At 36.9% G+C, this 13,891-nt stretch overlaps 1 protein-coding gene across 3 annotated transcripts in view; it reads right to left on the bottom strand.

The window, feature by feature from the left end:
• Heph (hephaestin) overlaps window positions 1-13,891 on the bottom strand; it is a 96,510-nt gene that overhangs the window by 66,433 nt on the left and 16,186 nt on the right. For all 3 annotated transcript variants that reach the window (XM_021187434.1, XM_021187435.1, XM_021187432.2), the window contains exons 8-10: window positions 11,727-11,895; window positions 5,012-5,148; window positions 3,491-3,622 (exon numbers count right to left, since the gene is read on the bottom strand). In XM_021187434.1, coding sequence (XP_021043093.1) covers window positions 3,491-3,622; window positions 5,012-5,148; window positions 11,727-11,895 — 438 coding nt within the window. The remainder of the gene's footprint in view (window positions 1-3,490; window positions 3,623-5,011; window positions 5,149-11,726; window positions 11,896-13,891) is intronic.

Here is a 13,891-nt window from a genome sequence, read left to right as displayed (position 1 = left end):
AAAATCCCCATGGAAGGAGTTACAGAGACAAAGTTCAGAGCAGAACATGAAGGAACGACCATGCAGAGACTGCCCTACTTGGGGACCCACCCCATAAACAACCACCAAACTGAGACACTAGGCAGATGCCAACAAAAGCCTACTGACAGGAGCCTGATATAGCTGTCTCCCGCGAGGCTCTGCCAGTGCCTGGCAAATACAGAAGTGGATGCTCACAGTCATCCATTGGACAGAGCACAAGGTCCCCAATGAAGGAGCCAGAGAAATACCCAGGGAGCTGAAGGGGGCTGAAGCTCCATAGAAGGGATATCAATATGAACTAACCAGTACCCCTAGAGCTCCTTGGAACTATAACACCAATCCAAGAAAACACACGGTGGAACTTGTGGCTCTAGCTATATATGTAGCAGAGGACGGCCTAGTTGGTCATCAATGGGAGGAGAGGCCCTTGGTCCTGGGAAGGTTCTATGCCCCAGTATAGGGGAATGTCAGGATGAGGAATGAGAGTGGGTGGGTAGGGGAGCAAGGGGGGAGCAGATAGGGGATTTTCGGGGGGAAACTAGGAAAGTGGATAACATTTGAAGTGTAAATAAAGAAAATATCTAATAAAAAAGAAAAAAATTAAGGGTTCTCAAATGAATGCATTAATGGTTCTCAAATGAATGCATTAATGGTTCTCAAATGAATGCATTAATGATGCAATTAAAGGGCTTGAAAAATCAAGGGCAAATATGACTGCTTAAAAATTATTTAGTAAGAACTAATCAAAATAAGGGCTGAATTAGTGAAATAGATTTGAAGAATTCAATACAACAAATCAATGAAACAAAGAGCTGATTGTTTGAAATGTTAACAAATTTTGGTCAAGTTAACTGAAAGAAACTGAGGATCCAAATTAAGAAAAATACAAATGAAAAGGGAAGACATAATAAACACCAAGAAAATTCAGTGAATCATTGGGACATACTTTTAAAATCTACAGTCCTCCTTCAAGTCTGGGCAGGTGCCCTTAGCAGACCTTGGGCACGAACTCTGCAGCCAGTCCCACAACACTCAGAGGAAGCTCCACTCCCAGGCTCTCTAAAACACCCAGGATCATAGGATCAGAGGTGAGGAAGACACATTTGCCCAACACTGGGAGTAATGGGGACCAGCGGGACCCAGGCACCCAGGAACTCTGCCCAACCAGTGGCATGAGTATCTTCCTGTCTGGGTCAGTACCCTGAGCAGACCTTGGGCACACACTCTGCAGTCAGTCCCACAACACCTGGAGTAAGACTCACTCCTAGGTATTCTAACAAGCCCAGGTTGACAGGATCACAGGATCCCAGGAGCTTGGTCACACCAGCATCTCAGGGTCACAGAGGGAGCTTGACTCCCAGGAGCTCTGACACACCCATGATCTCAGGTTCACAAGATCCCAGAATCACAGGATCACAGAGACAGCTGGACTCTGAGGAGTTCTGACACAACCAGCATCACAAGAAGGACAGTCTCCAGTCAGATACAGCAAGGGCAGGCAGCACTACAGATAATCACATGGTGGGAGGCAAGCATAAGAACATAAGCAACAGAAACCAAAGTTACTTGCCATTTTCAGAATCCAATTCTCCCACCATAGCAAGTCATGGATACATCATCACATGAAAAACACCAAGATTTGGATCTAAAATCACTTCTCATGATGATAATAGAGGTCTTTAAGGAGGATATAAATAACTCCCTTAAAGAAATACAGGAGAACACAGGTAAACAGCTAGAAGCCCTTAAAGAGGAAACACAAAATTCCCTTAAAGAATTACAGGAAAACACAACCAAACAGGTGAAGGAAATGAACAAAACAATCCAAGATCTAAAAATGGAAATAGAAACAATAAAGAAATCAAAAAGGGAGACAACCCTGTGTGGAACTCTCAAAGAACTAATAAAAATGAAAAAAAAATCTTAAAAATTATTTTCTGTGTTACTAGTACATCATTATCAAAACAAAGAAATCATGCAAGGACTAATCTATGCCCAAACCTCTTAAGTTATCCCCAAAGTCTCTGTTTGGTTTAATTTTTTAATTTTTGTGTGTGTGTGTGTGTATGTGACAGAATTTTATTAGGTGGCACAGGCTACCCTAGAAATGAGTATGATCCCAGGGTGGCTTCACTTATCCTGGCAATCTTCTATTTTCCAACTGCTGAGATCATAGACACAAGCCACCATACCCAACATAATATGCTTTTTTGACAGAGTCTTGGTTTATAGCACAGGATGGCTTCAAACTTGTACACTTCCTGACTTGGCCTCTAAAATATTGGTATTATTTGTGTACTCTCATATCTGAGTTTTCAGTGTTTGTTGAAGCTATTTTTATATCAAGGATCAATAGATATTTGCAGGTTGCATTTGATTGTTATCTGTATAAGTTTGTCACCTTCTTCACAATATTGACTTCATAAAAAGCAAGGTGTGAATGATTTATGGAAAGTATTTTTATATTTGTTTGCAACTTTGACATTCATTGCTTCTTATATGCTTATCTCAGAATTAGCTTATGATAATATCATCCAAGAAAATAAGAAATCAGTTACACAGTAATTTCACTTCTGTCATGTGATGTAACCCTTCCCCTCCAAATGAAGCATTATATAAATGTTATGGCTATTTAAAATCTTCTTTTAAAAAGTTATATGCCTTAGCAATAGATACTAAATTAAATAAGCTATGGAAAAATCCATGTGAAAGAGTGTTACAGAAGCCATTAAAATGTTATATTATGATCATAGACAGATAAAATGTAATGCTGACAACAGTAGAATGAAAAACTGTTCAAATCTTATCATCTCATTCTTCAAATATATTAATAATACATTATAGAATAATAATATATAATTATAGAGAATATTTAAAAGGCATATAAAACATGCATGACAATTTTCCTACAAATGATTATTTTATAATTGTATATATTCATGATTTTCAGAATTTCATGATGTGTATATTTTATATTAAGAATATATTCACATATATCTTAATTTTGTTGCTTAGAATAAAACTATGGATTTTGCCCATGCCACATATATCTGTGGCTTCTAAAAATACTCTTTATAAGACTATATTTTTAGCAATCATTTCTAAAATACTTTAAAAATCTTGTTTTCTATTATTAATGAGTTGGGATACAGATGAAATAACTTCAGAGAAGGACTGACTTATAAAAATTCAAGTAACAATTACAAAGCCAAAACCTAAGGTCATGACTTTCTTTTATACCTCAGTCAGGTCTATTTAAATTACTCTTAAATCTGTTTTGTTCTCCCATAGTTATATTTCCTAGTAGGTTCCATCTAAGATCTGAGCTTACCAAAATCTTAACAATATTTTGCTATTTCCATTATTTATTCATTCAAATGACCACAGCTTTGCTCTTTCTCCCCACTCTTCACTTATTTCCTTCTACAGCCACCTATAACCTACATTGTTGGAAACCCTTCCAGCTCACCATCATTGTACACGGTGCCTTCGGAGTTTTTCTCATAAAAGACGCCATGGGGTTGTATGCTGAATGGCTGGGAGGCACGGTTATAGAAGACCACCTGGATGGTGTCACCCACTTCAGCCCTTATCACTGGTCCTAGGAAATGGGAAAGTGAGACTATGAGAATGAAAAGAGATGACAAATAAAAACAAAAGAATGGGAGAAAAAATATAACTGAATATACACAAAATAGAGAATATTTATCTTTAAAATAATCTATTCTAAGAATCATGCTATTTACAATAATAAAGGCACTATTAAATTTACTGTCTTTTGTAATTCTCACATATTACTCTAAGGTATATGCAGGAGGAGTTATTGCCTCCATTATACAGCGAAATAACTTCAGAGAAGAAGGATTGACCTACAAAAATACAAGTAACAATTACAGATCCAGAACCTAAGATCATGACTTTCTTTATACCCCAGTCAGACCTATTTCAATTACTCTTAAATTTGTTTTCTGTTAACCCATAGTTACATTTCCTAGTAGGTTCCATCTAAGATCTGACCTCACCAAAATCTTAACGAAATTGTAATCAAAGAGAATACTGCCCCTGAACTAGATTAGTAGTCTAAGCAGAACTTCGGAGCTTTGTTGTGACTTGAGTCACTTTCAAGGTACCAACACATCGGCCTGACTGCATATATTGACTCTACTCCCAGGTTAAACCTTCTAGATTGGTTTCCTTGCTCAGTTTCCAAATGTTCTTCATTACTGAACAACTTGGTATACACACAGAATACCAGCCAACAAAAATGAACACCTCTCTTTTCTAGGAATGATATTTTTCCTTTATTTCTAACAATGCTTCCTATACAGAATTAGTTGCACACAAATATCCCTGGAATATTATATTATTTCCAAAGCTTTCTCCCACCTGATCTATTTCATTTCTTGGTTTTGTGAAGTGATTAAACCACACCTAGTCTTCTATTGTATTAATGCTCTGCTTTAGACCTTCTTTTTTTAAATTTTTTTTAGACCTTCTAAATATAGTTTTCAATATCATACAAGTCTAGTTCTATATGTTGTGGTGGTATATTTCTGGCTCTAGACTGTCAAGATTCTGGCTGATCTTACTGCCTTCTAAAAGATTATCAACAATACCTATTCAGAGGCAATTCACAGACTGTAATCTGTAAGCAGACTGTAATGGTAATAGTGGGCATTAACAAAATATTTTAGTAGTGCAAGTTTGAGAACTGATATATAATCTTCGTTTCAGCTTGAACCTCCATCATAAACAAAAATAAACATAAGGTTCTCAAAAGTCTTATAGCAAAATACTATTTAACTATGCTTAACCTATTGATTTTTAAACACACTCAGACCTGGGTCACATTTTACAAACACTCATTTCTTGGAACTGAACTTGGAAGATCCATTTACACAGACTTCCCTTGACTCACCACCAGGCTCAAGTAATAAATTCTTCTCACTTCTTTCTAGTTCATGAAATTTAAGAGTTAAGGATTCCTCACCCAGTATTCCAAGATGTGTTTCTTCTTCCTGATGTACCCTTTCCTGGAATGTCTCATCTTGAAAGGCTTCATATCGAACTTTCCAGTAAGTACCTCCAATTCGACTAGAGCTCTTCTGGAAGTACTTATCTGGGCCACTGACAAGTAAGAGGGTAAATGTTACATGATTACATTGAGTATCAAATAGACTCCCACCTTACCCTTTATCATACAGACTTCTAGATCTTGATGGGTGACCTAGATTAATTCACAACATGAAGACACCTTCTCTGGTTTATAGTACTATTAAGTGGTGTACCAAAAGTCTTTTGTGTCAAAATTCACTTGCTCACTTATGAAGAAGCCTCCAGAGCACACTAGCACTTTCTCTCTAGACAGTCTCCAGAAGCTTGGCATTAGATGGGTATTGGTAGCTTTTATTCCTGTATTAATTTCAAAGATCACAATATTTTACATGATTAGTGCATTTTGTTTCAGAGATTCAGCAGTATGTGAATATCTTTGCTGAAATGTTGGTTCCTTTCTCCTTCCACATAGGTGGACCCTCTCTGGTACTGACCCAAAGGAATAACCAGCCACAGCAACTAATATCCATTTTCTTGTCTCTCTAATAATCATGATCACTTGCTTCATAGTTACATGTCTGTGTTTGTTGATGTATTTATTTTGCTCCTAAGAGGTCTGAAAGTTTGTTATCTGCTTCTCCCTGAACAGTTAGCAAAGAAATCCCACTGTCCTTATCTTGTCATGGATAAAGTCTGTGAAGAATGTCATCGCTGGAACTTAGGCCTCTAGACACCTAACTTTATTTTGGCAATATGGTCAAAATATCTTTTATATCCTAGATCTTAAAAACACAAAACAATAACAACAAAAACCTTAACATAATTTACAAGTTTTGAGCAGGCACCAGACAATTTCTCAAGAACTTCTCTATGCCCCAGCATATCCTGCCATCACAAGGCCATCTTTATCTCAAGTACACCCGAAATTTCTCTATATAAAAGAAGGGATTGTCTCGCTATAATATGCACGTTATTAGTAAATTGTCAAATGTTCTTTCAGCTCACTGAGAAACTGACTCTGAAGGCGGTGGGGCTTTCCCCTCCCCTTTCAGATACAAGCCTGTTTGTCTTAAAGTCTCTTCCAAGACAACTTGTCCAGGGACAGGCTGGTCTCCTAGCCCTATGAGAAAGTTAAATAAGAACAGCAAAACCTGACATGAGTAAAAATACCATGCTCTTGAGAATAACAGGAGGGCAAATTGTTAGGAAAAAAACACTGTGTCCTTGAAAACAGCTAGGAGATTAATCATTCTCAACTACCTTCCCAAAGCAAAAGATTCAGCTACTTCTTATCCTATGACATAAAAATATAATGTGGTATAAAAACTAGGGACAACTAATCAGAAGTCTCACTAAAGAGAACACATTTTACCTGGTGACCCTCTTAACTATCTAGCTGAATGTTTTGGTTCCTGGGTTGCCCTGCTAGTTTCTACTCAATGATAAAAATGTCTGATCTGATGATCTACCATCCCTCTTCTGCCTGCTATTTCATTCTTTATTCCTAGTTGTTGTACACTTAACAAAAGTCATTCATTCAAAAACAAATGCACAGCTATCATGAACCATTTTCCATATGGAACACTCTCCCTAGGCACTGGGCAGATGGTAAACAATCTTAAAATCTGTTTGCTTGTTTGTTTGTTTAAATAAAACCTACCACTCTTTAAAGAAAGAAACACTATAAAATTCTCTGTACAAATTTTGTAGTTCTTGAACACCAAAACAAGTTAAAGGCACAAACACACAAAAAGAAAATACATATTATAGAGCAATCTTGTTGATAGACATAGGCACTGCATTTTGTAATAAAATACTCACAAATGAAATTCAATAATACACCAAATATGTTATTACCATGATCAACTTGACTTTATTCCAGGAATGCAGTGGTGCTTCAACACATGCAAATTAACACATAAAAATCAGTAGTCTACCTATATATCAACAGTGAACATGCTGAGAAAGAAATCAAGAAAGCAATCCCATTCAAAATTGCCTCCAAAATTACTTTGGAATAAATGTAACCAAGGAAGCAAACAACCTCTACAATGCAAACTTTTAAACACTCAAGAAAGAAATTGAATAGTACTCCCAAAGATGAAAGGAACTCACTCATCAACAGGAAGAATTAATATTGAGAAAATGACTATGCTACCAAAAGCAATCTATATATTCAATACAATGTCCATCCAAATTTTGTCACCCTGCACAGAAACAGGAAAATATATTAAAATTCATTTGGAAGCATAAAAAATCCCAGATCATAAAAGAAATTCTAAACACACACACACGCACATGCACATGCACACGCACACGCACACACACACGCACACACACACAACTGATTTCAAATTGCTTTACAAACTTATAGTAATTATTAAAGGAAAAGCGTGGATTTTAAAGAACAAGGATGGGCACATGGAAGGAATTGAAGGGAGGAAAGAGAAGAGGAAAATGATGTAAATTATAGTCTCAAAAAGTTTTTTTAAAGTAACCATACAATCATTTTAAAAAGCAGAAACAGAATACTGCAACAAATACAGACATGTAGATAACTAGAGCAGAATCAAAATCCACATACAAGCCCACCCATTCAGTTACAGCCCCTTGTGTTTTTATAAAGATGTCAAAAATACATGGTGGAGAAAAGACAGACTTTTCAACAAATAATGCTAACAAAATTGGATGGAGAAGATGAAATTAGGTTTCTGTTTTTCAGCCTGCACAAAATCAACTCCAAACGGACTAAAGAGCTTAATGTAAGACACGAATTTCTGAAACTGCTAGAGGGTAAAGAGAGGAAAATATTAAAACCATATAGCCATAGATAATGGCTTTCTGAAAACTAGTCATTCAGAATACAAAAGCTGACACTGAGAAATGGAAACATGAAATTTAAAAAAATTCAATATAGCAACAGAAACAGATAACTACTTGTAGATAAACCCCCACATGATGAAATTTCACAAAGAATTAATAGATAGAATAAACAAAAAACAAAAAATAAAAACTCAAACAACCCAATCAATAAAAAAAAAATAGAAAAATTCTCTCAAAAAAACCACAACTCTTTAATATGTGTGGTGTATTGTATGTGCATGTAATGCATATAAGTATGTGCATACATATGCCCATGTGTACATGCAGAGTCCAGAGAGGGACAGTGACTTCCTCTCTTGCAATCTCATGGCACAGCCTTGAGATAGCATTTTGCTCCTTCACTAGGATAGATGACTTTGGGATTCATCTGTCCCTATTCCCCATTGTTAGGGTTTATAATCACAAATAGATGCTGGCGATTCAAACTCAGATCCTCACGCTTGAAGAGCAAATATAATTCCCAACTGAGTCATATACCTGGCCCCTTAACAGTTTTCAAATCATGAAATGCAAATGGCCAATAAACACAAAATATAATCTTCCTCACCGGTCATCTCAGAAATACAATTCAAAACATCACTGAGTTTCCATCTAACCTCCAGTAGAATATCAGTCCTCAAGACAAGAAACAACAGCAAATGTTGATTCAGGTGTGAAACACAAGGGAACATTTATACACTGTAGGCTGTAATGTAAACCAGTCTAGCCACTATGGAAATCAGTAAGGAGGATTCTCAAATGTAAAAGAAAACAACACCTAGAAATAGATCTGTACTATCTGTACCAAAGGAGCACAAATCAACATATCAGAGACACACTTGCTCACAAGTGTTTACTGAATCACTGTAAACAGTAGCTAAACTATGAAGCCAATTTATGTGCCCAACAATAAAGGAATGATAAGGAAAGTGTGGCATGTGTACAAAATGTAATTTTTACAGCCACGATCAAGAATGAATGTACACTAATTGCAGAAGAATGGATACAACTAGAGAGAATCAAATATTAATCAAATTAAACTGGTTTCAGAACAATATATATTGTATATTTGCTATCCTCTTTGATTTCTAGATTTTTATAGCCACCAAAATCATATACATATATAGGACAGAAAAGTAGAATCCAAAATAATTGGAATTAACTGTTCATGGAAATAAAGAAAACTAATGGAAGAGGAAAGAACTGATAATAAGGAGGTTAGGGGGGAAAAAGATTGGAGTCATACACCTAGCATACAGTATGTATACCTGTAAGAAAAAAATTAAAAAGTAAAATATAAAAGTCACTCTTATTATTGGCAGTAAACACTATAAATTTATCGTGTAATCCCTTCTGACATTCATTTTCTAGGAAACAAGCAAAAACATTGAGAATGAGCCAATCTGACTTTCTAATTAGCAACCATTAAAAACACCTTTGCTGCCTCAGCTGCTATAAGAAAAAGGAGTGCCAATCTAATATCCAGCCAGACTATACTTGTACCAGCACCAACTATGCCTGCCTAGAGACACAAAGATTATAACTGATTGTTCTGGCTCCTAGAGGTACAGTTCTAGCCAAGACTATCTGAAAGTTTGTTCCAGATGTTTTGCAATCAGAAATCTTGATAAACCTTTTCCACTGTAGTCAAACAGTGTTCCTTTCCATGGGGGGATAGTACTAAGACTGATCTTAAACATAGCCCAAATGACTGGAGTTGTTGTAAAATGAAGTTGCGATTGCCAAAACAAATGGCTATGGTTGGTCCAAATGCACATCCTCAGACTATAGAATCAGGCAGCCAAGACTTACTATGAAAGTCAGCTGCAAACACCATACTGTGCTTCCTCTCCTGCATTGCAGCATTGGCTCCAAGCAAACATTCCTCTCAAGTGGTACTTTTGACTTTTTGTTGTTGTTGTGTGGTTCAGAAGTGGTAACATAAAGAACTGGCAGTGGTGCTATTAGTCTAAACTAATAAGTGTGTCTTCCTTGAGATAAACATTGATACCATAGACCTTGTGCACAGCCTGGTTGGTAGTTGAACAAGTTCCTGCCTTTGACAATAACTTGATCAGTGCTTGAGAGATGAATAATCTACACAGGTACACCTTGAATACAGTATTGCCCAGTGCCACCCACAGACACTGTACAAATCTAACATTGCTCATCACCACCTTTTCTCCCTGGGTTGCGTCTGATCCCTGATACTGGGATCCTCCTGAACAGCCCCGTATGCATTTCTAAGCACCAAGCTTCCAAGTATGAAGTGGTGCTGCTTTCATTGCTGCTTGATAACAGTCTTGAAGGCAGTCCCAGAAGCTGGTGCCATATTTCTAGATGGAGTTCCAAACAGACCTGTTTGCAACCAGTACCTAGTTTGAGACCCAGGGCCAGGATTCCCAGTACAGAACACAGATAACTGAATAAGAAACATTTGTGGAAGCCTTACACCTGCACAGTAGCAGTGCCCAAAGGCCTGAATGTTTTTTTTTAACCTAGCAGTGCCAACATCACAGCTGTAGAATATCTGATGGTTCCAGTCAGGGTCCCATACATCAGCACAAATCATCAGAACTCTGTTTTCAGTAAGAAGAGACACCCTATTCTTAAATAATCCCTACCATGCCTTATGTCCAGTCTCTGAACAGCACTGACTCACAAGCAGCATCAGGTGCCTCCTGTGCTCCAGCATATAGAGACTGATAGCACAAGTTTTTGCAGAGAACAATGACAGCTAAAGAACCCACAGAATGATTTGAAAGTAGTCAGTTCAGAAAGACATGAAATAGGAGCAGAAAAACTGAGAGAGTGAGCTTAAAGAAGCCATAAGAAAGAACCGATGGAGTCTCTAGTTAGCAATCAAGTTCCAAAGAACTCCCAAATCTTTAGAGTCAAGAGTCTCAGATTATGTACCAAGATAAATAAAATTAGTTGTTGCTAAAAGCCAAAAATCTGTATACTCTATGCTACTAAATGGCCCAGTGTCTAAAGCCAGTTTAAGGATTGCGATATAAAAGGGTGATATTTCTGTTACTTCTATTTGTCTGTTACCATCACTTGTTGCTGTCAAACATCAAATGAAAGCAAAGCTGCCTACCCATGATTTCCATGCAAGTAGAGTGAATGAATCTCAAGCAAAGCACTGCATTCCACCTTCTGGTCAACCCAGACCAATCTGTTCAATACTCCCTTGCTTCTGTTCTAAATCATCCACATATCTTTCCCATGTTTTGCCCCAGTCATCTACCAAATGCCACCTGTGAAAGAACTGGCATTGCCAATGACCCAATGAGTTGGAAACCAGGTCTAGCAACCAAGTAAAGAACTAACCTTCTGCTTTAACTTCTGTAAATAAGGTTCAGGTATAAAGGAAAGGATTCTGAAGATGTTCCTACAAAAGGATGGACATGGCCATACCACAAGCAGCCTCTCTTTCCATAAATTTCTCAAAGTGTTTTATTAAATACCCATGCTTAGATTAAAAGAAGAAAAGAAGGAGAAAAGCAAATAATTGATTGAAAAAAAGAAAAGTCATATCAATTGACGACACCCTTCTAAATGTGGCCATGTAGTTCAGTGAGAACAACTTCAATTCTATTTAAAACATTGAGGATATGACATAACTTTGCAAAAGACTGGCTACCTACTACAAAGAAGAGAGCTACAGGAAGTTGGTTAATAATAGTAATTGCATCTAGGCAAAATTGTGATCACCAAAGTAGAGATTTCAAGGAGTATAACAGGTGTTTGAGTAGGTATAGGGACAGGAGCCTTCTCTCTCTTACCTTCCAGGCTCTCTCAAACTCTTCCCAGTTCTGCCATCATATCCTATTGGACCATAGTCCCATTGAATCTCCTTGGCCTCAATGAAGTACTGACGAACCTTGCCGGTGAGCTGATCCACAGGTGGGTCCATGGAGCAAGAGTCAACCTTGTAGAAGGCCTGCATGCCACCTGGAAAAAAAACACAGACACACACACATAATTTCCTTATCTACTGGTAAGATTCCTACTTAGGGTATGTATATTCTTTTCTTTTCTTTGTTGTCTCCTTTCATCCTCTTCTAGTCTTCTTACCTCTACTTCCAAATGTGCCACTTTTCCTGACTCTTTAAGATCCTGGCTAATAGAAAGAGTGAGCCAAGGCAGTCACTGGCACATTTACTAGATCTTATTCATGCATTTGCAAAATATCTATATAGCAGCAGCATCATAGAAACTTAAGTCAGGAGATCTAAGTTTAAGCCAAATATGTATCAATATCTATAAGACCTTAGGTAAGGCCTCAGTCTGGGCATATATCTTTTCTAAATGAAGACAATGACTATGTCTACCTCAGGAGGAATGCATATCAAGTGTAAAAGAAGGCTACATTATTTATAAACTGGAAAGCAAGGAAAATAATAATAAGCATACATGGAGATGAAGCTTTATATCTGTAATTGTCAGAAAATTTAGTTTGTAGATATTCTCCAAATATGGATAATAGCACATTAAAGCATAATAATAACAGATGGTCACTTATCTATATATCCTTAATATATGTATGCTGTTCAACTTAATTAATGGCTTTTGTCTCAAAAACAACTAAGGAGACTATTCTACCCATAGTAGAAGCCTAAAGCATAAGAAAGAATAAGCAACACTGATTTTTTTGTTTGTTTTTTTTGTTTGTTTGTTTGTTTTTCGAGACAGGGTTTCTCTGTGTAGCCCTGGCTGTCCTGGAACTCACTCTGTAGACCAGGCTGGCCTCAAACTCAGAAATTCACCTGCCTCTGCCTCCCAAGTGCTGGGATTAAAGGCATGTGCCACCACGCCCGACACAACACTGATTTTTTATTTTGTTTATTTTTACTTTAAGGGCTATTCGTTTCTTTTTTCTTTGGTTTTGTTTTATTTTGTTTTGTTTTGTTTTGTTTTCCAGATAGGGTTTCTCTGTGTAGCCCTGGCTGTCCTGGAAGTCACTCTGTAGACCAGGCTGGCTTCAAATTCAGAAATTTGCCTGCCTCTGCCTCCTAAGACCTGGGATTAAAGGTGTGCACCACCACTGCCTGGCAGGGTATTCATTTCTGATGAACACATATATCAAGTATTGTGCCCAGTGTTCTACATTCTATCTTCATTTAAATTTTGAACTACCTGAGAAAAACACTTTTACTGCTCTCCTTGAAGATGAAAAAAAGTAAAAATCAGAGAATTTAGGTAACTTTCCCAAAGTTATGTACCTATAGTTGGAAGAAAACATTATACTTAAGAACTTACCTTTTAATTACAGAAGCCAAGTGCTCATTTTTTTCTAGTCACATTACTCCCTTAGAAATTTTAACTTAATATTTCTGAAATTTCAGTAAAACTTTATGAGATAAAAATCATTACTGTCCTCCTCAAGACTTACTAAAGATGGTGAGCAAGTGAAAAAAACAGGATGTGAAGTCATGATGTCTTGATTTCAATGCTCTTGCTACTATTACATTGCATCCCTAACCCCAGTAAATATCTGTGCCTTTTTCCCAAGCACCTACGATATCAAGGGCAGACTTTAGTCGCTGGAGCATGTATATCAATAAAGCCACCCAAGATTTATTGTGCTACCGATATATATGTATGTATGTGTATATATAGACACATACATATATATTTCTCCCAACCTGTTCTCACCCACTTTTGCATAGTCACGTGAAATTTTCCCAATACCCTCATAATTCATAATGTATCAAGTAATTCTAGATTCTAGGGACTAAGATATCTATGGACTATTTAGATGAGGAATAAAATTAGAAAGAAACTTTTCCAAAGCTGTTTAGTGAATATTTCATTAAACCTCAAACCTCAAAATCACTTATTGTTCTTTCCACTTCCTTTTACATTTATTCTTTGTGAGGATGCCCCTCGAGATACTATGACATTACTTAAACTACTATCTTCCTCCAAAGTCTTTCAGACCAACTAC

Source organism: Mus pahari, chromosome X (assembly GCF_900095145.1).
Source record: "Mus pahari chromosome X, PAHARI_EIJ_v1.1, whole genome shotgun sequence".
NCBI lineage: Eukaryota > Metazoa > Chordata > Mammalia > Rodentia > Muridae > Mus > Mus pahari.
The sequence above is the reverse complement of the archived record's forward strand: the minus strand, read 5'-3'. Positions and strand labels throughout refer to the sequence as shown.